This window comes from Dendropsophus ebraccatus, chromosome 3, assembly GCF_027789765.1.
Source record: "Dendropsophus ebraccatus isolate aDenEbr1 chromosome 3, aDenEbr1.pat, whole genome shotgun sequence".
NCBI lineage: Eukaryota > Metazoa > Chordata > Amphibia > Anura > Hylidae > Dendropsophus > Dendropsophus ebraccatus.
Genome location: NC_091456.1, coordinates 45,732,047 through 45,759,506, shown reverse-complemented (window position 1 = coordinate 45,759,506; position 27,460 = coordinate 45,732,047). Strand labels below are relative to the sequence as shown.

The window sequence follows — 27,460 nt, the reverse complement described above, 5'->3', positions numbered from 1 at the left end:
GTAGAACCATAAAGTAAGCTGAGAGTCCAGATTCCACCATACCATGACCTAGTCTATAGGGTGAGCACCTTATCAGAATCAGACTTGGTGGTACTAATGTATAATGCCAGCGTGCCCTATGACTTTTGTTTGTTTAATGCTGGCAGCATATGTGGTGTGGTATTAGCAGGTGGAAATAAATTGTTTGGTTAAGCCTTCGAGACACATGGTGCCTTTGAGCTATGACAGCTCCTTACACATAGGCAGCAGCAGTGTAATAAGATCATACGTGTGCCCCCCTTCACATTACTGTAATTGAATAATCTGATTGTTATTCTTCCAGCTGGAAACCAGCCTCCCTCAGTCACTCTCCATTGCCAACCAAGATCTAACTCTTATAGGCACCTAGGACATGGCAGAGGTAGGTGAACATGTTTGTTGTGATGCTGCATTGTTGGGGTTTTGTACATAGGTGCAGTTTATGGCTATGTTCACACAACGTCAAAAAAAGGGAAAAGGCAGACGCTTTTTCTATTTAAAAAGACGTCCGTTATTGCAACCATTTAATACTTGTCGTGATTTAATTGACTTCAAAGCAGTGCATTGAAGTCAATGGAATAATGGACGTTCTCTGCGTGGAAGGCAAAATAATGATCATGACAATTATTTTCGGACGTCTATTGCAAACAGCGGACGTTATATTTTAGTTGTTCACACAGTTTTTCTTTTTTCACCATCCTTTCACTGTTTTTACTAACAAAATTTTTTTTACATTTCTTCTTGCAGTTGATGTTATTCTGGATTAGGCGGGGGTTTGCCTTTGTGTAAAATTGTAGTGCATGCATGACATATTAAGCACATACCTGTGTTAGGCTATGTTCAAACAACATTTAATTGAACAGTCCATTGAATTTCATAGTAAAAACAAATAAAGGACGGTGAAAAAAGAAAAACTGTGTGTGAACAACAAAAAATAAAAGACGTTTGCAAAAGATGTCTGAAAATAATTGATATGATCGTTATTTTGCTGTCTGCACAGATGACGTCCGTCATTTTATACACTGTGTGCATTGGATGTCCATTGACTTCAATGCACTGCAGTTAAATCACGGCTATAATGGATGTTTTTTTAATAGAAAAAGCGGACGCCTTTTGCCTTTTTCTGACGTGTGAATATAGCCTTATTTAGATTTGTATATCAAATATTATGTAATTGTTTTAGTAAAGTAAAAAAAAAAGAGCTAGCACTCACCGACTGCTGCAACATAGTCCATTTATTCGGAAATCACTTCAGTGTGTTTGAGGGAAGGGAGATGAGCACAGGAGCGTCTAGGCGACAGGCTGTTTCACATGCAATCAGCACGTTTCATCAGGCCCAAGGACCTTGGGCCTGATGAAACGTGCTGATTGCATGTGAAACAGCCTGTTGCCTGGACGCTCCTGCGGTTGCAGCAGTCGGTGAGTGCCAGGTCTTTTTACTTTTTCATTTATTAATTCGATTTCTGTACTTAGCTTTATGCACCTCCAAGCTGCCTTTTCTTTGCCCGATTGCCCTCACAATGACTGTCCTAGCTCATGAGTAGTCGGAGTTGTCACGCATAAACTCTGGTGCTAGCTCTTTTTCTTTTTTGGACTTGTTCTAGTAAAGTATTACTGATAGTGGAAAATAGATATATGTTCAAACCTCACAGTAGAAATCTGTTCTAATTTATGGGATTGGTAAAAATCCATATACCTGCTGCATAATCAACCTCATGCAGATTTCCGCCACTCACATTTTCTGCAGTGGATCTGCCATCCCTTACAGGGGTTTTAGGGTTTTACCTACATAGGCTTTATTACCACAATGTCTTTTATTGGCCGTTAAGTCCAAATAATGTCTGTTATTTCAGTGTTTGTTATAGTAAAAATGACGGCCTTCACTATGAAATAACAGCCGTTATTTGGACTCCAAAAAAAGACGTTGTTGGAACAAAGCCTTAGGGTACGTTTACACTTACCGGATCCGCAGCGTATTTTCTGCTGCGGATCCGCAGCATATCCACAGCAGATCCGCAGCAGATTTCATTTAAATAACTGAACACAGCATCAAATCTGCACATGATCTGGTAAGTGTGAACGTACCCTAAGGCGGGATTTTTGACTTTTAATATGGTGGCAATTTACTGCCATCTGTTTATGGTGATACTTTTATAATGTTAATGATTGGTGTCAGATCATGGTATTTCCATTGCCATGTATAAATAGGAGACTTTTTTATGTATTAACATACAAATTAATGGCCCCCTGTTGTCAAAATGCAGTCACTTTTAATGGGGTTATCCCAGGATGGGTGTGGGTTTGAATGCTGGGTCATCTACAGAGCACAAGAACAGGGTTGCCACTAAAACAAGTGACTGTTGACAATTCGCCCTGTTGAGCCGTTCAATTTCTATGGCAGCAGTCTCAGGCTATGTTCACATACATGAATATAAAAGCAAACGTAGGCTTATTAGGCTATGTTCACACAATGTACATTTTATGAAAAGGATAGCCGATGGTTTTAATTAAAACAACGGCCATTCCTTTCATAATGAAAAGGGTTGCAGGGAAGTCAATGCAAACAACGGCTGTTGTTTACACAATGTATTGAACAACGGTCGTTGTGCGTTGATTTTAATGCAATTTTCAAGGCAACAACGGCCATTGTTTTTGCCAAACAATAATAGTTGTCCATATGTTGTGTGAACATAGCCTTATATTGAAAATATGGCCGTATATTTACCTTATGGGCATATTTTGGCATTATTTTACTGTGTGTTAACACAGCCTCATAGTGAGTAAATGGAGTGGCATCGTGAATGCTAAACCACCAGTCCGTTCCCAAGGAGGGTTAAGGAGCCCCTGTTTTTGTGATCCCTATGTACGTCCCCAGCAGTCAGACTCCTGTGTTTAGTGGTAACTTGTAATCTTGAGATAATACCTTTTACACAGTCTGAACATCATCATTTGTAGGAACGTTGTTCGTTCATGGTCATGCAAGAGGTCCTGCGTTCAGCCAATGAACCAGCAAACTCCGCTTGTAAACAGGGAATATGTTGCTGACAATGATGGAAGTGAACAGCTGTCTGAGCAATTGTAAGTTATGAATGATTATTTGTGCAGCCGCTCACATCCCTACTAATGCCCAGTCTAAAAACTCCTTTTAACAAGCCCCAGCCGACTTGCCAATTGACTTGGGTTGATCAGCGCTCATAACAGGCAATTATGTGCTCATGTAAGAGGACCCTTAGGCTAAGTTTACACCATGTTTGGGTCAATATTCTTCACATATTCTTGGAAAATCTCCTGACATTTACATCTGAAGTGCCTATAGACTATCATTAGTCAGAGTTATGCCAAGAGTGTCTCTTCAAACAAAGAAATTGTTCGATGGAGGGAGAAGTAAATCTATTTTATCTCATCAAATCAATTTATAGCATTGCAGATAAACATAGTATACATACAGTGCATGTGATCGGTGTACCCCGTCTGCTTACTAGTGGGCAAGTGGACTTTATATGATCCCGCCAGCAAACTTGTTTGTATGCACAAAGGAAAAGCTCCATCCTACCAAACAATTCCAGCTCCAGGAAGAATGGTAATTACAAAATCTCTACATATCTTTGGATTAAAAGGGTTATCCAGCGTTACAAAAACATGGCCACTTTTGCCCCACTCTTGTCTCCAGTTCAGGTGCGGTTGCAATTAAGCTCCACTTACTTTAATGGAACTGAGTTTTGCTACGTTTACACGGAACGATTATCGTGCAAATTTGCACGATAACGGTCGAATTTGAACGATAATCGTACGTGTAAATGCAGCGAACGAAAAAATTCGCAGATCGTTCCATGTGAACAGTCGTTCACCGATTTAACCAATGTGTGAGATAGGCTTAAGCGATCGCAAAACGAATTTCCGTACGATATATCGTACCGTCTAAACGCTGATCTATATGAAAAAAAAACAAACGTTACTCCGACATCGTTAATCGTACTATCGGGTGAATTATTGTTCTGTGTAAACGTAGCATTTGAAACCTCCTTCAATTTGGAGACAAGAGAGAAGCACAAGAATCAAAAAAACAACCTTATAAGCTGTGTGTGAAGTGAATAGAACCTTTAGGGTCTGTCCACACGTACAGACTCGCAGCGTAAATCTCGCTGCGAGTGTGTCAGGTCCTGGCAGTTCACTGTCACTACATACTCGCAGCTATCTGAATGACCGCTGCGTGTATGTAATTCTGCCGGCCCCTTAATCCCTTCTGTTGCCGCCCGGCTCCCGCTCTGTATACATTACCTGTCCTCACTGCACGGGGTCCTGGTGTACTGCTCTTCCGCCCGGCCAATCAGTGTGTTGCCCAGCCGCAGCAACTGATTGGCCGGGCAGGAAAGCAGGACGCCGGGACCCGTGCAGCAAGGAGAGGTAATGTATTCAGACACAGCGGGTGGCGGCAGAAGGGTTTAAGGGGGCGGCAGAATTACATACTCGAGTGCGAGTATGTAGTGACAGGGAACTGCCAGGACCTGACAGACTGGCAGCGAGATGTACGCTGCGAGTCTGTACATGTGAACTGACCCTTAGGGTGCATTCACACATACCGTATGGCTGCGTATTTATCGCTGCGAGTTTCTCGCACATAAATCCACTGATTGCTATAAAGTCAATGTATGTGTATTCTCGCTGCGTGTTTGGTGCGATTTTTACATGTGAGTTTTGATTTTCACAGGAGAGTTTAACACCACAAAAAAACGCAGCTACTTTTGTGCGAGTTTCATGCGAGTTTTGTGCGATAAATACGCAGCGATACGGTTTGTGTGAAGGCACCCTAAGAGTGTTTTTTTACTGAGTTTTTTCACCGTTCTTTCTGCGTTTTTACTATTAAATTCAATGGGCTTTTCAATCAAGACACACCCAAAGTCCAATTAGTAACCCCAAACTATAATAATGTACCAACAGCCGTCATTGCACTAAGGGGAGGCCAGACAGCTAAATGGTGTGCGTTAATTTAGACTCAAAATAACGGACGTTATTTTAAACGAAGCTGAAAAACTGTTTTGTGAATATAGCCTAAAGGTAAGGCCCCGTTCACACAGAGCAAGAGAGGCAGAATTCCGCAGCGGAATTGTCCTCTCCGGAATTTCATTAGCCTCCGTGTCATAATGACAGTCTATGGGAGGCGAGCACTGCATCTCTCAGCGCTGAAAAATGAACATGTTCATTCTTCAGCGCTGAGAGACGCTGAGCAATGCGGCGCGTACGCGTTCCATAGACTGTCATTATGACACGGAGGCTAACGGCATTCCGCGGTGGACAATTCTGCAGCGGAATTCTGTCCCTCTTGCTCTGTGTGAACAGGGCCTGATATTCACTTCACACAGAGTTTTTCAGGTTGTTTTTTTGATCAGTAAACAGCTGAAAGGACTGCGGGACAAAAAAGGTCCTAACAGCTGTCAAAAAACAAGCAAAAAATACAAGCAAAAAAAAAAATGGACCAAATGACGGCATTCAAAAAAAAAAAACGGCTGTAAAACGGCCCAAAAAAAGACATATTGGGGGAGATTTATCAAACAATGGTGTAAAGTGAAACTGGATCAGTTGCCCCTAGCAACCAATCAGATTCCACCTTTCATTCCTCACAGACTCTTTAGTAAATGAAAGGTGGAATCTGATTGGTTGCTAGGGGCAACTGAGCCAGTTTCACTTTACACCATGTTTGATAAATCTCCCCCTTTGTGTTTCAACAAGGCTTAATATACTCCAATCTTATACCTGCTATTGGTCATAGCTTGGACTAATACCTGTTATAGGATGAAGGTGTATTAACGCTTTCCTGATTGTTTTGTAGCACACTACTTGTGTTCTGGAACAATGATTGTGTAATGTCCCCTATGTCCATTGTGCAATTTATAGCATTAATCTTCGTATAATTTGAATAGTAAACTGTAAAGTGGACTGTCAGATTATGATTATGACTATTATTCATGAACATATATTGGGAATCAATTGCTGTCACCCCCTTACTCACCCCCTTATCAATGTGTAGGATTTCAGGGATAAAAGAGGGTAAAGCAGATAAGAACACTCTTCTTTTTATACCCACTAAAAGTTAAAACACAAAAATGTTGTGAAAACTTTGGGTGGAGGTAGTTTTATGAATTTAGTTTTCGATGAAGCTGTCGGGAATTACTCTGGCCATTTCATAGGCTGAGCATGGATTGCTGTATTAGGCCTAAGCAGTGCAAAATATTGTCTACCATAGACGACAAGAGGAGAAAAGGACAATTCAGCATCCCCATCTGCTGGTGGTGTGTTTTATTGGTTTTCTGTATGATTCTATGTATGTTTGGTAAGTGAGGTTCAATGAATACCATTGTTACTGCTGTTGTAAAGGATACATTGTACTTGCAGACTAGGCACATAAAGCATCCAATAGTAATGACATTTATGATCTCTACTTTACACCTCGGGTCATATAGGACATATATCATGCTTTCATCTTGTAGTGATAATTCTTCATTATTGGCAAGGATAAAGATCCAAAGCCTTACTTCCTCATGGATCTCCAGCTGTTGGAAAACTGCAACTGTTATAAAGGGATAATGGAAAGTGGAGTTTTACAACAGCTGGTGGGCCAAAGCTTGGAGAACACTGATCTAAGCAGTAGTCGGACATACTGTATATTTTGGTGGGCATCCAATAGTTTCACCAATATTCTCTCACTTGTACAATTCTCGTTTCCCTATATTAAAGGGGTTATGCAGCGCTACAAAAACATGGCCACTTTCCCCCTACTGTTGTCTCCAGATTGGGTGGGGTTTTGAAACTCAGTTCCATAGAAGTAAATGGAGCTTAATTGCTAACCACACCTTAATTGGAGACAACAGTAGGGGGAAAAGTGGCCATGTTTTTGTAGCGCTGGATAACCCCTTTAATTTGTAGATAGTAAGCCCTTGGCCCTCCCTATGTTCTAGTTTGTCTTTTACTTTAGTCATGTCATCTGTTCTTGAGTTAACATTACAATGTGTATGTTAACCCCTTACAGTATGTACATCGCTCTGGAATTAAAGTGTCCCTGTTGTTATAACTTTCAAAATCTAAATCAACAGTAGATGTGATATAAAGCAAGTTTGCAATTTACATTCATTATTTTTTTTTTAGTTATCATGGAAAACACGGCACTTCCTGTTTTCTGACTCTTTTTTTTCTCAAAAAACAGGAAACAGACAGAAAACAGGAAGTCCTGTGTATCCCAGGCCATCTGAGCGCTCAGAGAGAGAAGGCAGTCATGTGACTGATGGACACATTGAGCTGTGACTCTTTGTACTGTCCAAAATACCTGGTTTAGGCTATGTTCACACTACGTAAAAGTACGGCCGTTGTTGCCATCGGCAACAACGACCGTACTTTTTGCAGGGTGGAACAATGCCTTATTTTCAATGGGATCCCGGCTGCAGCTTATACACATCTAATACGCTCCGCCAGGGATCCCGTGCGGGCCGCAAATAACTGACATGTCAGTTTTCTGCGGCCGCAATTGAATGAATTGCGGCCGTAGGAAACCCTGTCAGTTCACACAATGAAGCGATCGTCTCCGGCCGCTTGCTTTATTGTGTGCTATGGGAAGCTCTGATGCGGGGACGCGCTGATGCGCCCGCATCAGAACCCTGCGGCCGGAAAAATCATCCGGCCGGTACTTGATCCGGGCAGAGACCGGCCATTCCGTGACCCACCCGGCGTCACGGAACGGCCGGTCTCTTACGTTGTGTGAACATAGCCTTACTCTGTTTTTTTTTAACCAGCACAAGTCAGAAAATCTGCCTTTAGGAAACTGGACCTGGATTTCTGGTAAGTTCAGTTTTTTTTTTACAGCATGATAACAAAAAAAAAATAATAATAATGAATGTATATTGCAAACATGCTTTATTTCACATCTACTGTTGATTTAGATTTTGAAAGTTATAACAACAGTGACACTTCAAGGATAATAATTCATGTGTAAAATAAAAAAAAATTCTTGATTTGTTGGATTATGCAGCCCTGACAGAAATAGCATAGTGTGACTGCCTGGGCAGTTCTCCGTTTTGATAGTTTTATGATTCACTTTTACATATGTGCAGATTTTTGTGTGAAGTAGGGAAACTGCACACTAAATTCCTACCAAAAAAGTATATACGAAAAACAAAGAAGAGTCAGCATTGGGCACCTCCACTCCGCACATGGTGAAGGAACAGGTTCCTCCTCCACAGCGACAGAACCATGAACATCAGCCTAGTCAGAGGGTCTCAGATTAATTCCAGCTATGTTTAGTTTAGTCCACATAAAACGCAATGTTTTGGCAGGAGAAACCACCTTTTTTAAGCACACAGACATACTGTATATGCACAGTTATGGCAATGGCAAGAAAAACATTTTGGGCACTCAACACTCCATTGCAATATAGTCGGGTTTATTCAATAAACTTTCATTAGTTCAGGCAGGGGAGGTGAGAGAGCAGGCACATACTCGTGAGGTGAGGACATGCCTACTCTCTTACCTTAAATAAACTGGACTATATTGCAACTGAGTGGTGAGTGCCCAAACTGTTCTTCTTGCCATTTGTTTCTTGCTATATCAGAGCACCATTCGCATTGTTTGCCCACTGGAGCCCCATCATCCATTTTAATGACCAGGTGCCTGAGATTTACTGTTGTGCTACCCCTCCCTATCTACTTATTACATATCCACAGTTATGATTACTTTCTGGTCCACTCAAATATGGTTTGAGATCCTTTTAATTCCAACATATGTGGAATATATCAGATTATATAAAGAATATTATTAGTTTTATTAACTAGAACAAATATCTTTGACAATCTCTGGAGCCTGGCATATAGGGGGACATTTATAAGACTGGTGTACTTGTACGCGAGTCTTAAAGTCCTGCCCCCTTTTTCCTGGACGGATGCAAAGCTGGCTGCCGTGTCTCTGTTGCAGGGATTGCGCAAAAATATACACCTACTTCAGAGCAGGTATAGATTCTTGCATGGTTTATGCCTGTTACTAGACGTAAACCTTTATAAATTAGGCGTGGCAGTTACGGCTGGAATACACCAAGAAGAAGGCATGAATCTGCGTCTTTTCCATGTCGTATGACACCATCGCATGTTTAGTACATCTTTCCTACCACTTTCCTACCTTTGTGAACATAGTCAAGTGGGTTTTGCTTTGCAGTTTTACTGATACAGCAAGTTTTGGTAAATTGTTTTTTGACATTCAGCTATATAAATAATTTTTGTCAGCTAGATTCAGAATATCTTGCTTTGAAAAGAATCTGCTGAATCTAAGCATTGCGTGACATGTGGTTATTCTGATTTGTTTATTATAGGCCAGTGTGGCAAATGCAGCTGGAGGATGACAAGTACCAAGGTACATGCAGGACCACACAACCTTCTGCCTTAGCATTTTATAATAAGCACCGCTGAAGGAAGAACTGATTTTACTTCTTGACTTAAACTTCTTTACATCTTGACTTAAAGGGCATAGATCACTTAAATTTTCTTTTACTGATTACAGTCAGATACTAAAACATGTTTTTTTTTTGTTTGTTTTTTAATTCTAATCTGTTTTATTCTAATTTTTTTCTTCTTATTGTACATTATTATGGAGGGGGGAGGGCATCTTGCCTGGGCTGTTTTTAACAGCATTTAGTCATATGCTTTACAGCAAGCACCATGGACATAGACAGGAACTGAGTTTTCTCTGTGACCTTTTCAAGAGGTTCATTGCACAGGTTGCTGCTATTGTCTCTTCTGTCTACTAATGTAACGTGTTGCTGCAATGCTGTACAGATCACTTTACAGCAGCCTCCTGTTATCACCACAGACATAACATGAAGTCTTAACTTCATTTTAGCCCCAGTGGTGAGAATTAAAACTGCAAGGATTTTTTTTTATAATATAGGTAGAAAAATGGAAAATTAGAAAGAAATCACCCAAAGTCATTTTCTGATGATACATTCCCTTTAAGCACTGAAGGCCAAATCCTTACCAATGTAGCAGCCCCTATGCATACCCATATTGGAACGTTATCCTTGTCCAGTGACCACATATGCAGCACAATGTCCCCACAAGTGGTAACAACAACATGTAGGTGAGTCCGTAGATATGCTTTAAAGAGAACTGGCAACAGAATAGATAGCGTTATCCTAAAATGTGAGTGTTATTGGTGTTTCTTTCTTTCTTTCTTTCTGTAGCTAGAACAAATTCATAGGGAAGGAGGCCTATACGTTACATATAAGTGTTTTATAGCTTATGTAAGTGTTTTATAGCTTATGTTAGGCTATCTGGCCTCGATTTTATTTAGTATTGTGTTTTACTTATATTATCACTTTTATGTTGCCTAGACTGCAAGTCATTGGGGCAGTGTCCAGCAGCTTCTCAGCTTTAACTAATAGATTTCTCTCTCTTTGGGTATAGGGGAACCTATCAATAAAGTCCAGCAGGGCAGACAGAAGCCACCAGGACTTCCCCCCCCCATGGTGACATGGTTCAGGCAGCATGATAATGATGACCTAGTGGGTACATTCTACTAAATAACCACCTTCTACAGAACTAGGGTGCTCGAAAGTAGAAGTTAGATACAGTATATGTTGTTAGAATTATTAAATGAATGATGTTTTGAGGCTGTAGACACATTCTGCTTCCCTGCTTGTAAGTACAGTGAATGTCTTTTGGAATTACTATTTTGTATTCAAAGGATTCATAAAAGCGGAGCGCTATGTGTAAAATATTTATAACAAGCCTTCCAAGGACATCGAGAGACTTCTGTTATCCAGTCTTGTATTTTTGCAACAGCTGAAGAGACACGGGTCGCTGATGTAGAAACTTCATTACATAATGCAAAGTTTGGAGGGAACACCACTGTGCATGGCTAAATACACAGACTTTTTGTTATATCCTTTTCCCTGCTTTCTCTGTGTATATGACCTTCTGAAGGAGACGACGGATGATTGTGCTGTTCATCCAGCACGCGCATTATATCAGGGCTTGAATAGTATTGTACATACAAAGGAAGAGACAATATGCATCTTGAATTATTTATTCTACAGTTAGGAATATATTATAAAATACAGGGTCTTGGACACTGTATCGTGCACATGGAAATCATTTTGCTGGGGTTACTCTTCATTTAGTGGCTTCTAGAAAGAATGGAAACAGAAACTATGTTAAATGATGGTCCTACATGTCACACATCACCCGAATCTTCCCCAGAGTAATAACAATGTACAGTTCATAGCCTTTGGTTATCTCTGCTATTTGTGTGCCGTTTCTGTCAGTAGCAATTAACACGCGTACTAACCTTACTACTAACATCTCGGCTCTTTGTCCTCAGCTTGTTGACTTGAGATTCTGCAATGTCTGCCCTTTCCTCGGCTTCATCAAGCTCATGTTGGACCTTGCGAAATTTGGACAAGTTTGTGTTTGCTTGTTCCTCCTGAACATAATGAAAAAATATTGGTTGTACAGGAATTTTATTGAAACCATTTTGTCACAATTAGCTGACAACATCTTATACTGTACACCTATTAGCCACAATATTAAAACCACTTATCTGATATTGTGTAGGTCCCCTAATGCTGGCAAAACAGTTGTGGCTCTTTCCTGGCATGGAGACCGCTAAAGGCCTGAAATCTGGAGTATCTGCCAAGATGTTAGCAGAGGATACTTTAATATGGGGTCTCCAAGGATCAGACAGGTTTTTCCAGCATATCTAACAGATGTTTGATCAGACTGAGATCGGGGGAGTTTGAAAACCAAGTAAACACCTTGAACTTTTTGTCATTTCTCTCATTGCCAAGCAATTTTTTCAGTGTGGCCGGGGGAGGGGGCATTATCCTGCTGAAAGAGACCTTTGCCATAAACGGGGTACTTGGTCTTCAATAAGTAGTACATGTCAAACTAAGGGCCGTATTAGATGGCCCAGATATTTAGGAGCAAGCGAGTGCCAACCTGCCATGTCAGCGCTCGCTTGCTCCTCACTCCCTGCTTGCTGTCTGTGATATTACATGCACTGACAGCAAGCGGGGAGGAGTGTGGGGGGGAAGGGCCATGGGGAGCTGAGGGAGCTGCAGGAGGCCAGCAGACTGTCGCTATTGTTATCAGGATTTTGGTTCATGAAGAAAGGCAATGATCAGCCAACATTGTGCATGTCGGCTGATTGTTGCCTTTCTGCATGACCTATTACACAACTCGATTATTGGCCAAAATAGCTGGTAATTGGCCAAATACAGCCAATAATCGCTTCATGTAACAGTACCCTAACAGCCCCATGAACGCTAAGACCCAAAGTTCCTCATCATATCATTGTCTCGATTATCATTGCTCCACACAGTTTTCTTTCTCATAGTGCATCCTGGTGCTGTCTTTTTCCCACATGAATGATACAAACACACCTGGCATTCTCTACGTTGTCAGAAAAGATGGAAATCAGGCCAGGCCATGTTGTTTCATTGCTCCATGTATTGCTCATGATCTCAACTGTAGTTGTATTTGATAGTGGTCAGGGGTCAGTAGGGGCACTTTGACCAGTCTTTGGCTATACAGCTTCATGCCCCTTATGCAGAAAGCACCAAGCTTTTCTGACATGGCTGGCATCATGTCCGGCATTACTTTTTTCAGCAATCTGTGCTACAGTACCTTTCCTGTGGCATTAGACCAGACAGCTTTTATACCTAGTACACATCAGTAAATCCTCGCAGACTCGCAGTCTATTGTAGGTTCACTGGATGTTCTTTCCTGAAACACTTTGGTAGCTAGTAACCACTATATGTGGCAATACTGCACAGGACCTGCCATTTTGGAGATCTTGTGACCCAGTTGTCCAAGCATCACAATTTGGCTCTTGTCATAATCACTCAGTCCCATGCACATGCTCATTTTTTAAAGCCTAATCTATCCCACAAGCAATTCTCTCCCTCATGATTCAATGAACAAACACCCAGCACTCACCAGTCTGAGCAATGCAGGTGGGTTTATTTCAAACACCGAGAGTTGTGGCAGGGAAGGGGAAAGGTAGTGTGCAGGTGCATTTGGGAATGCACCTGCACACTCCCTTTCCTGCCACAACTCTAAGTGTTTGAAATAAACCCACCTGCATTGCTCAGATCAGTGAGTGCTGTTCATTTAATCATTCGTTACTTATGTTTCTCTCTATGCACCTCGGCCCTTGGGTGACTACACTGTTTACTTAGGACAGAACATGTTCTCTTCTCCGTTAGATTGAGTGTGTTATACCAGGTAGTGCCGGTTGAATTATCTCCATGATTGTTACTAATTCTCTCCCTCATACAGTACCTTACCTGTCAGTGGTTTTAACGGTATAGCTGACCTGTTTAGAATACTTAAAGGAGAAGTCTGGCAATTTTTTTTTTATTAAAGTATTGTATTGCCCCCCCAAAAAATATACAAATCCCCAATATACACTTATTACGGGAAATGCTTATAAAGTGTTTTTTTCCCTGCACTTACTACTGCATCAAGGCTTCACTTCCTGGATAACTCCCAGAGCTGTGTGGGCTGTGGCTGCTGGAGAGGATGATGGCAGAGGGATGCTCAGTGTCCCTCCAGTGCCCTCAGTGTCCCCCTGCCATCATCCTCTCCAGCAGCCACAGCCCTGGGAGTCGGGTTGTGACGTCACCATGTTATCCAGGAAGTGAAGCCTTGATGCAGTAGTAAGTGCAGGGAAGAAAGCACTTTATAAGCATTTCCCGTAATAAGTCTTTATTGGGGATTTGTATAACTTTTGGGGGGCAATACTATTTTCTACGGACTTCTCCTTTAATGATTATGTTTATGATTTCCAATTTTTTATTGACTCCCAGCTTTTGGAATTCAGCCCTTGCTGGACTAGCAAAGATAAAGGGGGGTGTTAAATAAGACACAAGCAAAATCCTGACAGGTACTTACAGCTTCTTCTGCTTGTCTCTTATAAGCTTTCACTTTGAGTTGCAGCTTATCAACAAGGTCCTGCAGACGAGCCATGTTCTTCCTGTCCTCTTCAGTCTGTAGATGAAAAGGTTTTTTAGACACCATATATGTCAATGGGAATAGAATCAGACAAAGATCAGTAGGTACTTAAAGATATGGTACTTAAAGAAAATTAACAATTTGTGGTAAATCTAATTTTTTTTAGGTGTTTCTTACATGATCACCTATAAGAATCCTGAAATTGCCAGATATAAAAATCTGTTTTTCTTTTATAACCGCTTTTACTCTCTCTTATGTCATAACCCTTGAATTATGTCTGCTTTACCTTTACTGCATACCTGGTATGTGAGTTCCTTAATGCGCCTCTCATATTTTCTCATTCCCTTTACAGATTCTGCATTGCGTTTCTGCTCTGCCTCCAGCTCATTGTCCAGTTCCCGGACTCGAGCCTCCAGCTTCTGCAGCTGCTTCTTACCACCCTTCATGGCAATCTGCTCAGCCTCATCCAGACGCTGCTGGAGATCCTTAATAGTTTGCTCCATGTTCTTCTTCATTCTCTCCAAGTGAGCACTGGTGTCCTGCTCCTTCTTTAATTCCTCTGCCATCATGGCAGCCTGTCATGAGGAGATAATATAAAAGGTATTTTTTTTTACCAAGTTCATATCTTCTTTCAGGTCATCTATTTTTCTCTTTTAGGGAGCGTTCACACGTACAGGAGCTGCAGCAGATTTGAAGTTGCAGATTCAAAGCAAATTAAATCAGGGTCCTGAAATTTGCTGTGAATCTGCTGCAGATCCTATACGTGTGAACGCACCCTTAGGCTAGGTTCACACTACGTAAGTTTCCGGCCGTAGCGCGCTCCGTGAATAAGTGGCCGGAGATTTACGTAGTTTGCGTACAATAGAAAGTATACGATCTACGGCTGCACAGTTCACACTATGTACGAACTTACGCCCGGATTGTATGCGGCGTCGTAAAAAATGAACCAGACCATTGTTTCGGGACGGAAATGCTGTAACATGCGGTCCCGTACGGTGTGGTGATTTCTTCTTTTTTCCACTTTGTTTTGCCGATCCAAAAGGTTCTGTGGGGTGTCCGGGGCTAGCCGAAGATATCCAAGTAAAATACCGCTGTCAGATCGCTACGTACGCCGCTCGGGAAGCGTACGTAGCTTACGGGCGTAAGTTCGCGGACCGTACGTAGCCGGCCGCAACTTGCGTAAATCCCGGCCGGAGTTTTACACGTATATGTCCGGCCACGAAAAATATGCGGCCGGACATATACGTAGTGTGAACATAGCCTTAAGATGTTTATTTTATACGTTCAATTTACTTCACTTCTATATTTCCAACTACATTTATAAACAGAAAACATATTTTTATTTTGCCACATACATCTGTGATTGCTTTCTTGGCTTTTTCCTCCGCATTGCGACATTCCTGAACTGCTTCTTCCACCTCTGACTGCAATTGGGATAGATCCGACTCCATCTTCTTCTTCTGGTTGATTAGGCTTGTGTTCTATATGAACAATTTAATATATAGTTAGACGTTTGAAGGTCACCTTGAAGAAAAGTAACTCACTGACCATTCATTTTCTAAATGTTGGTAGAGCAAAGGGTGAGACGACTATTGTTAGGAAGACAAAAGGCAATGGAACAATCCATTTATAGAAGTCATTAGGGAACTATATTTGGAACTGAATGAAGTGCTGTAGGAGATCCTATTCCAGGAACTGAAATCAAGAGAAGATGAACCTGATTAAGTATATGGAGTTTTATGTTCATCTTCTGACCTGTGAGTGTAGAAGTTGGACTCTCTCACTGGTTTCTATCAACTCCTGCTCTGCAAGCTTGCGTCCTCTCTCCGTCTGTTCCAGCAGGGATCGCAGCTCCTCCAGCTCAGCTTGGAGCAGCATGTTTCTCCTCTCCACAAGTGCAATGTTTTCCTTTAAGTCTTCGCTTGCTCTTAAGGCATCATCTAATTGGATTTGAGTATCCTGTGCGATTACAAAGAATTTAGTAGTTCACGAGCAACAAACTTTCAATAACGGCTTCTAATTATTGAGTTCTCTTTATAAATCATATAGTATTTTTTTATGTGACGTAATGGTAATAAAAATTCACAAAATACATCAACTTAGGTAAAGCAAAAACTGACTAGTGTAAAATAGTACAACATTTTAGGGCAAGCAGTAAATCAAATATGTCAATGGCCACCACACCTTCAATAAGCCTTGCAAGTTTTTGACTTGTTTCTGTGCTTCAACTGCAACACGATTGGCTTGGCTAAGATGAACCTCCATCTCATTCAGATCACCTTCCATTTTCTTCTTTATTCTCAGAGCCTCATTACGGCTTCTGGTTTCAGCTTCCAATGATGTCTGCAGTGAATCAACTACTCTTTGGTGATTTCTCTTTGCCTGCTCCATCTCTTCATCTTTTTCAGCCAACTTGCGCTCAAAATCAGCCTTTACTTGATGCAGTTCCAACTGAATACGCAGAATCTTTCCCTCTTCGTGCTCTAGGGAAGCCTATAGGAGATTTACATAGAAGACAGAAAATCATTTAAATCATGACCCCATCAATTAGGGCCTTATTGCCTGAAATGTTTTTTTTTATCAATGCATTTGAACATCTATAACTATATATTGTATAATATTATAAAATATTTTTTTCAGGTGGTTTGGGAGGAGGGGTAATGAAAAATGTAGGTAGAGGGAAGGGAGGGAAGGGGGTTTGTAGTTTACATTGTCAGGCCATGTTCACATGGCGTGAGACACCGGCCGTTCCGTGACCCAGCTAATTGTTTAGCACCGCACTACCCCTTTAATGTTTGCTCACCTCTGCTTCTTCTAGCGCCGACTGTATTTCTATTTTCTCTTGTTCCAGTTGTTTCCGCACCTTCTCCAACTCATGAATGCTCTTCCCACTCTCACCTAGCTGTTCTGTGAGGTCTGAGATTTCCTCTGAGGTTCAGAAATGTAAAAATAATTCTTATTTCTCCACATTTCAGCCTTTATCTCAACCATATAAAAGTTTCTCTTTCTTGTATTTTAATCGTATATGATATAGGCTCATTTTTCTCTTACCTTGTAGATTCTTATTCTCCCGTTTAAAGGTCTCCAAATGCTCTAGAGATTCCTCATAGGCATTCTTTAACTTAAATAATTCTGTACTAAGGCAGCGAGCTTCTTTCTGTGAGGACTCTAATTCTGTCTGAGATTCTTCAAATTTCTGTTTCCATTCAGCCAGGATCTGCATACAAAAATAAATGGGTATTATAGGTATGGACAGAAATCCCCTTTCCTTTAGCCAGCATCTATCCCTTTACAGGATAGGCCCTAATCCATAGCCAATTTACTTTATCAAAGTTTCTCTGCTTCTTGTCCAGTGCAGCAGCTGCAGCATTTGACCTCTCAAGGTCTACCATAAGATCCTCAATTTCATTCTGTAGACGATGCTTGGTCTTCTCCAAGGACGAACATTTAGCGTTTACAGCTTCTACGGCCTCCTCTGACTCCTGCAGTCGTTGTGCCAGCTTCTTCCTGTAGAAAATCAGGCAATTTGTAAAATTGTTGTGTTGGGCCTCGTTCACACTATGTATTTTTTGATTAAACAACAGCCGTTGTTGCAGGTTTGCAACAACAGGCATTGTTTAAACTCAGCTGCCGATTAACTACTATGGAATCCCAGCCGGAGTGTATACACATCTGGACGCACAGAAAACTACCCTGTCTATTTTGTACGGCCGCTATTCATTGAATAGCAGACGCACAAAATAGACTGTGCAGAGAATGTAAAGTGTGGCTCCGGAAGTACTTTCCCTTTTCTGCTATGGCTAATTGAAGTGCAGGCACACCCAAATGTGTCCGCATTCCAATTAAAAGGAAGTGATACTGTAGTACCGGCCGGGTTGTTCATCTCAGACAGTGTCACAGAACAGTGATTTGTCATTTGTGAACATGGTCTTGGACAGACATGGACTCAAATAAGATTTTTGTTTTTTATATCCTACTTGGCCTCCTCTAGTTCCTCTGTCCTTTGAATAGCATCTGTTTCATATTTAGTTCTCCACTGGGCAACCTCTGAGTTGGCTTTCGAAAGATTTCTTTGTAGCTCTCCCTTGGCCTCCTGCTCCTCTTCATACTGTTCTCGCAGGAGGTCACAATCATGGCGAGCCGACTGTAGAGCATGGGCTAGCGCATTTTTAGCCTAATGGGAGTGAGGATCAAATATTATTATCAAACTAAAAATTGCATGACTGGTTCAAGCTTCATGACTTCTTGTGGCTATTTGTGTAGCATTTACTATAGTCCAAATAGAACTACATGAATTTGTATTGCAGTATACACACCTTGGATTCTTCTTCTAGTTGCCTCTTAAGATCTTCCAGCTGCTGGGTGTAGATCAGTTTACCACGTGTTAACTGTGCAACCAGAGACTCCTTTTCATCCAGCCGACGAGATAGCTCTCCTATAGAAGTAATGGTCAGTTGGTTTTAGTTTAGTAATATAATGTATTATCTTATATATGGTATATGAACTTTGAAAAAATAATGGCCCAGATGTACTATGTCTGCGCTGGAATTGTGTCCAAAAAGTGGTGCACGGGACTTTTCTTCACATTTATTATGCATTTTAGACACTTAAGAGAAACGTTTACGCCAGGGGTAACAAAGGGGTTGTATTCTAAGTAAAAAAAAAAGGTGCAACATTGTATGCCAAAAATGTGCCAAAATCTGTCTCAAAATGATAATGCACGTTAAAAACTAAACTGATAGTTGATCTAAACTTCAGAGACAGGTTCAGAAGTGATGGAGGTACCTGCAGCGAGGCAGCGAGGGGAGAATCCCACAGGCAAGGCAGCAGGACACCAGGGGAATGTAAGGAGACAAGTAAGATGTTTATTATTTTCTTTAACCTCACATCAGCCGTGCATCACTATTACGCATAGCGATGTGCAGCCAACAGCCTATAATTTTATAACATGTTGAAAGACAACGATCAGCAGCGCGGTTGAATTTGCTAAACTATAATTAGGTAATTGTATGAAGCGATAATTCGCCCAATCAATCATTTAACAATTTTGAAGCAACAATTTGTTTTTTATAACGATCAGCGCTTAGACGAATAAATCGTTAGAAAAATCGTTAGAAAAATTGCTAGAAAAATCGTTGTTGCGATCGTTTAAGCCCATCTCACACATGGGGTGAATCTTTGAAAGACTGTTTACACAAAGCGATCTGCAAATTATTAGCGAACGACCAACAACGATTTGAGAACATGTTGAAAGGTCACAATGAACGATTTCTCACTCAACGCTTGATTGTTCGCTGTGTTTACACGAGCCGATTATTGCTCAAATGTGATCGTTATTGCTAAAATTCAAACGATAATCGTTCCGTGTAAATGCACCATAAGTGTCTCCTTGATGGAACTGTCCAATATTACAAAAACATGGCTGCTTTTTTCCAGAAAACAGCACCAGTCCTCCCAAAGGTTGTTTTTGGTGCTGCACCCATGGGCAGTTATGTTTTTCTAATGCTGTACAACCCCTTTTAACTTTTGCACATATATGTTTAGACAGTCACTTGACAGTCACTTAAAACATGGTTCAAGGATAATTTTATTTGCTTCATTAGATAACACATTCAATAAAAAAAATTGTTTGTACAGGTGGTTAACAGGGACCTTCTAATAATTTATACTGCCACTTTAAAGGCCGTATTACAAGGCCCAATGTTCCGGGGGAAGCGAGGGCCAACCTGTCAGCTCAGCACTCCCTTTCCCTGGCTGCCTGTGCTATTACATACACAGACAGTGAGTGGGGAGCAGCAGGAGGGGCCACCTGAATGATCCTTAGATCGTTCAGGCTGTCCACTGAAGCCTGCGCTGGTCTGCTGCCACCTCTCCTGTTACATGGAGCGATGCGCTGCAGACCGTGGCTGACAAAATTGTAATCTTTCAGTGTGACCATGATCAGAAGACATTGTGAATGTTGGTTGATCGTTCCCTGTCAATATGCGCTATTAAAGGAAACCAATCAGCCCTGATATGGTTCCCTAAACCGCTATATACAGCTCCTGCAGCAACCTACGTGCCGCGGTTGCTGCAGGAGCTGTATGCAGTGGTTCAGGGAACCATATCAGCCTACTGCAGTAGTCCACTACTGCAGTAATTTTGAGGGAAGTACAGATGATGTCCAATTTACAGTAGCTATTTGGTTCACATAGATTTATCAGCATAAAATAAAGGAATTTGCTCTAGTGCAAATGAGGCACATGCTAAAGAAGTAGTGTCAGTAAATAAATAACTAACCAGTCTCTGTCTGCAGTTTAGCACGCTGGGTGGAAAGATCATTCACACTTCTCTGTGTCTCCTCAGATTTTGTACGATACTCATTTACTTGATCTTCTAATGTACGACACAACTTCTCTAGGTTAGCCTGCAGATAAATAGGGGAATTTTCAGATGTGCAATAGAAGCATGTAAACAATAAATAGGTAACAACTAAAATGAAACATAACTGTTGGACAGAATTGATTCCAGGCTATAGTTTGTGTAGCCCTATAGAGGGCAGAATGAATAATATTAGATACTTAGGTATAAGTATTTTCAAGCCACCTTTTTGTCATATATCTTGTGCTGCTTTATGTGCAGTATATGCACTAAGCTTGTCAAGCCTATAAGGAATCACATTATTAGAGCAAAATCTAATCCTGTATCATACATTCATACTAATCCATTTATAGTATCATAAATAGGTATTTCTTTATTTGCCAAGAAAAATGATAAGGAAGAACATTTCTAGCATTCTTCAGTCCTCCTCTCACCTTGCCTTTGACAACCTGTTCCATGTTGGATGCTACATCATCTAGCTCCAGTTTGAGTTCGCTCTTCTCCTTTTCCAGTTTTTGTTTGACCCTCTGAAGGTTGTCAATCTGCTCACTGAGTTCAGCCACAGAGTCCGCATGCTTCTTTCTCAGGGTAGCAGCGGTGGCCTCTGATTGCAGAGTGGACTCTTCTAGATCTCTCCTGAGTTTCAGGAACTCTGCCTCCCGTTTCTTGTTGAGTTCAAGTTGTACTGAGGTGGCTCCTCCAGCCTCTTCCAGGCGCTCACTGATTTCCTCCAACTCTCTGGACAAGTCAGAGCGAAGTTTTTCCACCTTAGCCCTTGCTGTTCTTTCTGCTTCGAGTTCCTCCTCCAGCTCTTCAATACGTGCCTAGAAAAGTGGTTTGAAACCAGTTTGGTACTACTTTATTATCTCTTGGAGTATGTATCATTTAAGTCACCTTAATACCTGAAGTTCCTTCATCTTTTTCTGGAGCTGAGCACCAATGTTCTGTTCATCTTCAATTCTTGTATTGAGTTGACTCATTTCAAAGTCTTTCCTATTACCAGTAGAAGCAAATATTTTAGTCAATGCTCAAAAGACCAAAATGGTTACATCTATTTCTATCCTAAATATATTTTAAACAATACATTATCGCTCACTTTTTCAACTTTTCTTCCAGCTGCTGTTTGTCATTCTCAAGATCCATTACACTTTCTTGTGACAATTTCAAATCTCCTTCAAGTTTCCTCTTTACTCTTTCCAGGTCTATTCGAACTTTCTTTTCCTGCTCTAAAGACCCTTCCAGCTGTACAGATTAGAAAATGATTAGTCAAATAATTTGGAAATAATAAAGAAGAAAAGTTGTCAGCCTAAAGGCCCCTTTACACGGCCAGGATATCACAAATATGAGTGTTCCTAGGAGCATTCTGGTAATTTGCCCATGTAAAAGGGCCAGTGATCAGCCAACAAGCAAGCCTGTTTGTCAGCTGTTTGCATCTTTTAAATGATCATGGCCATGTGTAAACAGTTGATATGTGGCCGATAATGATTAATTTAAAGTGAACCTGTCAGTTGAACAACATAGGTATAGATTAGCCCTTGGCTAGATAGGTCTATGGAGAGATGGCCCCACTAGCCATTGACTTATTCACACACATTTTCCTGCTGACGGGTCCACTTTAAATGACCACACAATTGATCCGGCATTTAATCCATAATTGATTCAACCAACGAATGAGATTGGAGCTTGTTGTCTGCCTCCTGTTGACCTATGAAAAAGAGCCCTAAATGTTACTTACATCATCAACCTGTTGCTCAAGTTTTGCCTTGGCTTTAGTCAATACATTGACTTTGTCTTCTTCAGCTTGGAGGTCATCCAATGTTTGTTGATGAGCCTCTTGGAGGGATTTTTTCTCCTTGGTCAACTTGGCAATGATCTCATCTAACCCAGCCATCTCTTCGGTTAGATTCTTAACCTGTCAAATAAACAGTTACATAATATTACAAGAGTGTTCTAAAAGTTTATTGAATGGCTCAGGTATTAGATACCAACATCTTACCTTGTTCTCTGTGGCATGCTTCTCCTTTTCTACCTTGGCTAGTGTTAGCTCCAGGTCATCAATATCCTTCTTGAGCTCAGAACACTCATCTTCTAGTTTCCTCTTTTTGGCAGTCAGTTCGGCATTCATCTCCTCTTCATCTTCCAGCCTTTCGGTCTGCTCTTTAAGTTTAGCCTCCAGGTGGATCTTGTTCTTGATAAGTTGTTCACATCTCTCCTCAGCATCTGCCAAGTTATCTTGCTCCTGCATTTAAAAGGTTGCATACATATTACATATAATGTTAGATGATTACAGTCAGGTGGTTTAACATTCATATGTCCTCTGCCCTTCTTCAGAATCATCACAATTGTATCTATCTCCTATACTTTGTCTCCAAAAGGTATACACAGTGTTATGCTTAGTGGAGGCACTAGGGGATCCATGCATGACACAGGGATTCAAAAACATCAGAGACTGTATCATGCTTCAATCCACCAGACTCTGCATTAACCAGAATACATTGACACAGATTTATTAACATTAAGGCTATGTTCACACTCTGTATGACACCGGCTGTTCCGTGACCTGGGCGGGTCAACAGAACGGCCGGTGTCAGAAAAGATCATCCTGGCCGATACTGTAGTACGGGACGGATGATCTTTACCGCTGCTGCATTTGGATGTGGGAGCATTCATGCGCGCTTACATCTGAATTCCCTGCTGCTCTTATTAGGATGTGCGGCCGGAGCCACACACTGCATTGTCAGTGTCAGTTGCAATTGCAATATCAGTTTGTTTTGGCGCCGCTATGGATCCCGGCCAGAGTGTATACTATGTGTATACACTCCAGCCGTGATTACCTCAGCCTTCAGCACAACGTAAGTTTCGTAGAAATCACGATCGTTGTTGCAACGGAACTTACTTAGTGTGAACATAGCCTAAGGGTATAAACACACACACTGTATACGCAGCAGATACGCATCAAATACGCAGCAGATCTGCAGCAGATTTGATGGTGCAGATTTGATGCTGTGTTCAGTTACTTGGATCTAATCTGCTGCGTATTTGTTGCGTATTTGTTGCGTATTTGCTGCGTATCACAGCAGTAAATATGCTGCGTATACGGTGTGTGTGTTTATACCCTAAACCTGTTTTTTTTTTTTTATTGTTTTTTTGTGGGGTTTTGTGGTGGTTCTGTGGTTTTGAACTTTATCACAAATTTTTTATGTCAGTGTCACCTATGCATTTTTAATTTTCCTGAAAAATTCATTTTGAATTTAACTTTAATTTTTAAAGTGGTCGGTTTTAAGGACTGTTATGAGCAAATAGCTTAAAATGTATTTATTAGTTGACTTATATTTTTTTAACATGCCATTTTTTGCTTATTAGCTTTTGAGACCATATTTCAGCTTGCCCGTTGCTGGTCTGCCCATTTCATGCAGATTAAACTATAAGTTGCCATCTTTGGTCTTTGTGGCCTGGGAATCCCATGGCCACTTAATCCACCCATATTTTCTAGCAGCCCACGCTCTGGCACCACTTTCAGAGCTGTAGTAGCGGTTCTTGTGATCATTGCCGTCCCAGTGGTGGGACTCTTAATGACCTAACATTTATCAATTAATCCTGTGGATAGATGATAAATGTCTTTTTTAAGACAACTCCTTTAAATTGTCTGTCTAAAAAATATTTTTGTTCATACATTGCATCCTAGCATATCACCCGACTGATGCACTTCCATCCTCTTATAGATCAGGACTGACACTCACTGCTTGAACTTGAAGCTGCAGGTCATTCTTCTCTTGTAGTAAAGAGACCATCTTTTCCTCTAGTTCCTTACGTCGAGCCTCAGACTTTTCCAAGGCTTCTTTTAGCTTTTGGAACTCCTCTTTCATTGTCTGCATCTCCTTCTCTGTCTCTGCGCTCTTGAGAAGAGGCTTTATCTTGAAATAAAGTTTCATCCATGGCCAATTTTTGACACCCATGAATGCTCTGATGTTCCACTGAATAACTAAAAGGGCATCTCTGGAAAAAAATAGGGCATGATTTTAGAAGAAGGTGTGAGACATATAAAAGTTCAGCTTTCAGATGAGTACAGACAAGCTGCATTTTCCTTTGGGACAACAGAGATATCTAGGGAATATCTAGGTCAGGGGTGTCAAACTCAGGCCCTCCAGCTATTTCAGAACTACAATTCCCATCATGCCTGGACAGCAAAATGCCTGTCCAGGCATGATGGGAATTGTAGTTCTATAACAGTTGGAGGGTCTGAGTTTGACACGTGTGATCTAGGTGAACCACATGCAGGGAAAATGTAGTAATCCTTTTACTTCATCATTGGTTAAATATGGCTTCCATGGTTTTAACCCTGTTAACTTATATGGCTAAAGTGTTGGTAAAACCTACTTAATTAGTTAAAGTCCCAATAGGCTTTAGTAAAAAGCTTGTTAAATCCATACATTTTGGCAGTACCAGCATAGGAATATTACCTGCGCTCCACAATCTTCTTAAATTCTATTCTGGAGAGCACACCTCTGGACTGGGCTTGTATTCGGGTAATGATTCTGGAAAGTCGCTCATCTCGCATTTCTTCCAATTGCCCTAGCAAACCTGCTTTAAAGAAGACCTGCAAAAGTAATTGTTTTGTAAGGTAACTCATGACATTTATGTGAATACAAACTTGGTAAAGGCAACTGGTTTACCTTGGTATGCCCAAACTTATACTGCGAATGGTCAATTTCTAGTGAGGCAAGAAGTTTCTCTGCACCTTTCCTACTATCTATGAACTGTCCTTCTGGGATAGCTGCAGGGTTCAGGATTCGGTATCTGGGTAACAGAAAATCATGTGAAGCAAGTGTGATCAGAAATCGCATTCTAAAATAATGTGTTACATAAGCAGTCTTTTTATAAACCTACCTTTGCCTAAAGTCCCCATACAGGATACGGTTAGGGAACCCTTTTCTGCAGATTCGGATACCCTCCAGTACGCCATTACAGCGAAGCTGGTGCATCACTAACCGGTTATCCATTACACCTAAGTGAACATATAAATTTGTTTAGATCTAGAGTTTAGAGTATGACAAGGAATTTTATATTTTCTTCCATCTACATCAGCTAGATATGGCCATTAACCCCTTAATCACCACACCAATTTTTGTTTTGCCTTTTATTTTTTTTCTCCTTGGTTTCTAAAAGCCATAACTCTTTTACATTACCATCAATGGACCTGTATGAGGGCTTATTTTTTTGGGGGACTGACTGTAATCTTTAACAACATTTTTCATTAATCATAACAATCAATGTAACGTTAAACTTAAAAAAGGTTTCGTTTTTTTTTATTTGCGGTGTTCATTGCATTATGATTAATAATGTTACATTTTAATAGTTCAGACACATCTGCATATGGAGATTTTTTTTCTAGTTTGTCTTTTTATTATTTAACCCCTTAATGACTAAATGGCCGCTAGGGTGGTACAGAGAGGAATCACGACATGATGTGATCGTGGGAGGTTGTTCAGTTATATTTACTGGCCCGGGCCTCAGCAACACTCTGTTGCTGGTCTCGGCTCAGTGATCAATTATTAGGATCTTCAGCAGTCCCTAAATCAAACATTAATTACATAGATTAATGCAGTGTGAGGGTAGTGTGTTTTTTTTTTTAACTTTCTTAGTCCCCGACTTAGAGACTTAGGCTGATGTCACACCGAGCAGTTTTTTGGGGAAAACTGCCACTGCAGTTTTTGGGCCAAAGAAAGAAGTGGATCCAGCAGGAAGCAGAAGTATAAGTCCTTTCTGACGGTTGTAAAATGTGTAAAACATAAATCTATAAGACAATTACCTGGGGCTTTGGTCTCATTTGGAATAATACAACGAACAAAATGAGGATGAGTAGAGCGAAGATTGGTCATCAGCTTGTTTAGATTCTCCTGGGGAGGATGGAAATAATATGTAAGTTTAACAGTCGAATTTATAATAATAGGAAGATACAGATATTGGAACAGAGTTAGGGCCAGTTCATTGCGGAATTCCGCCTGCCTTAGTGTGTTACAGTGTTTCTATGGGATGGCTTGCGCGCCTCTGTTTCCGTCACTCTCCACTCAAAGAATTAACAGGGGGTAATTTTTTATTCTCCCTGTGTCACATGTATAAGCAATCATTTGAATGTCTAGATAGATCAATGCAGTACATATGTATTGAATTGATCTATTCAGTCGGCTTTATTACAGCCTATGACAATCTTTACTAGATTTGTCACAGCAGCCACAGAGAACTAAAGAGGGCCTTGGTCTGTCATGACAACTGATCAGTACCTCGTCATTGCATCACAGAGGATGCCAATAGGACCCCTGAATCACCAATGACACACTATATAGATACAGTGAAAGACTGCAATCAGTGCACTGCCAAATGCAGGGTCCATGACAGTTCCTCTTTGTCTGTAGTATCTATAACAAAAAATCCAAGTTGACCAGCACAGTGATGTATAAAAATATCTTTTTTGTTTTAGAGCCATAAACATAAAAAACCTATCATATAGACTGACATATTTCAGATCTTAATAGTCCTTCCTTAGGCTACGTTCACACGTAGCAAAACTAGCGGAAATGCCGTTAGCCTCCCTCTTATAATGGGAGTCTATGGGAGGCGCGTGCTGCTGCTCTCCCCGCGCTAAATGAACATGTTCATTCTTCAGCGCGGAGAGACGCTGTGAGAACAGCAGCGCGCGCCTCCCATAGACTCCCATCATGAGAGGGAGGCTAACGGCATTCCGCGGCAAACAATTCTGCCGCGGAATTCCGCTAGTTTTGCTACGTGTGAACAGGGCCTTACAGTCTCAGACAATGAGGAATGTTAAAGGGGTTATCCAGCGCTACAAAAATATGGCCACTTTTTCCCCTCTCTTGTCTCCAGATTGGATGGGGTTTCAAACTAAGTTCCACTGAAGTATATGGACCTTAATTGCAAACCACACCTGAACTGGAGACAAGAGAGGGGGAAAAGTGGCCATGTTTTTGTAGCACTGGATAACCCCTTTAAGGTCTAAAATATGTCAGCAGAACATTGCCTCCTCCATCTTGCCTTCTTCCCTATGTAAGTTATGCACACAGATCAGATGGTCCAGCTCA

At 41.0% G+C, this 27,460-nt stretch overlaps 1 protein-coding gene across 1 annotated transcript in view; it reads right to left on the bottom strand.

The window, feature by feature from the left end:
• Positions 1-27,460, bottom strand: part of LOC138786489 (uncharacterized) — an 89,167-nt gene that overhangs the window by 35,578 nt on the left and 26,129 nt on the right. The window contains exons 17-39 of the mRNA XM_069963473.1: positions 26,173-26,260; positions 25,251-25,368; positions 25,037-25,160; positions 24,824-24,960; positions 24,104-24,359; positions 22,360-22,602; positions 22,099-22,275; positions 21,460-21,605; positions 21,266-21,356; positions 20,798-21,187; positions 20,283-20,409; positions 18,320-18,438; positions 17,981-18,177; positions 17,327-17,510; positions 17,055-17,220; positions 16,807-16,931; positions 16,188-16,496; positions 15,759-15,962; positions 15,359-15,484; positions 14,303-14,578; positions 13,944-14,039; positions 11,338-11,472; positions 9,175-9,256 (exon numbers count right to left, since the gene is read on the bottom strand). Of these exons, the coding sequence (XP_069819574.1) occupies positions 9,175-9,256; positions 11,338-11,472; positions 13,944-14,039; positions 14,303-14,578; positions 15,359-15,484; positions 15,759-15,962; positions 16,188-16,496; positions 16,807-16,931; positions 17,055-17,220; positions 17,327-17,510; positions 17,981-18,177; positions 18,320-18,438; positions 20,283-20,409; positions 20,798-21,187; positions 21,266-21,356; positions 21,460-21,605; positions 22,099-22,275; positions 22,360-22,602; positions 24,104-24,359; positions 24,824-24,960; positions 25,037-25,160; positions 25,251-25,368; positions 26,173-26,260 (3,916 nt within the window). The remainder of the gene's footprint in view (positions 1-9,174; positions 9,257-11,337; positions 11,473-13,943; positions 14,040-14,302; positions 14,579-15,358; positions 15,485-15,758; positions 15,963-16,187; positions 16,497-16,806; positions 16,932-17,054; positions 17,221-17,326; positions 17,511-17,980; positions 18,178-18,319; positions 18,439-20,282; positions 20,410-20,797; positions 21,188-21,265; positions 21,357-21,459; positions 21,606-22,098; positions 22,276-22,359; positions 22,603-24,103; positions 24,360-24,823; positions 24,961-25,036; positions 25,161-25,250; positions 25,369-26,172; positions 26,261-27,460) is intronic.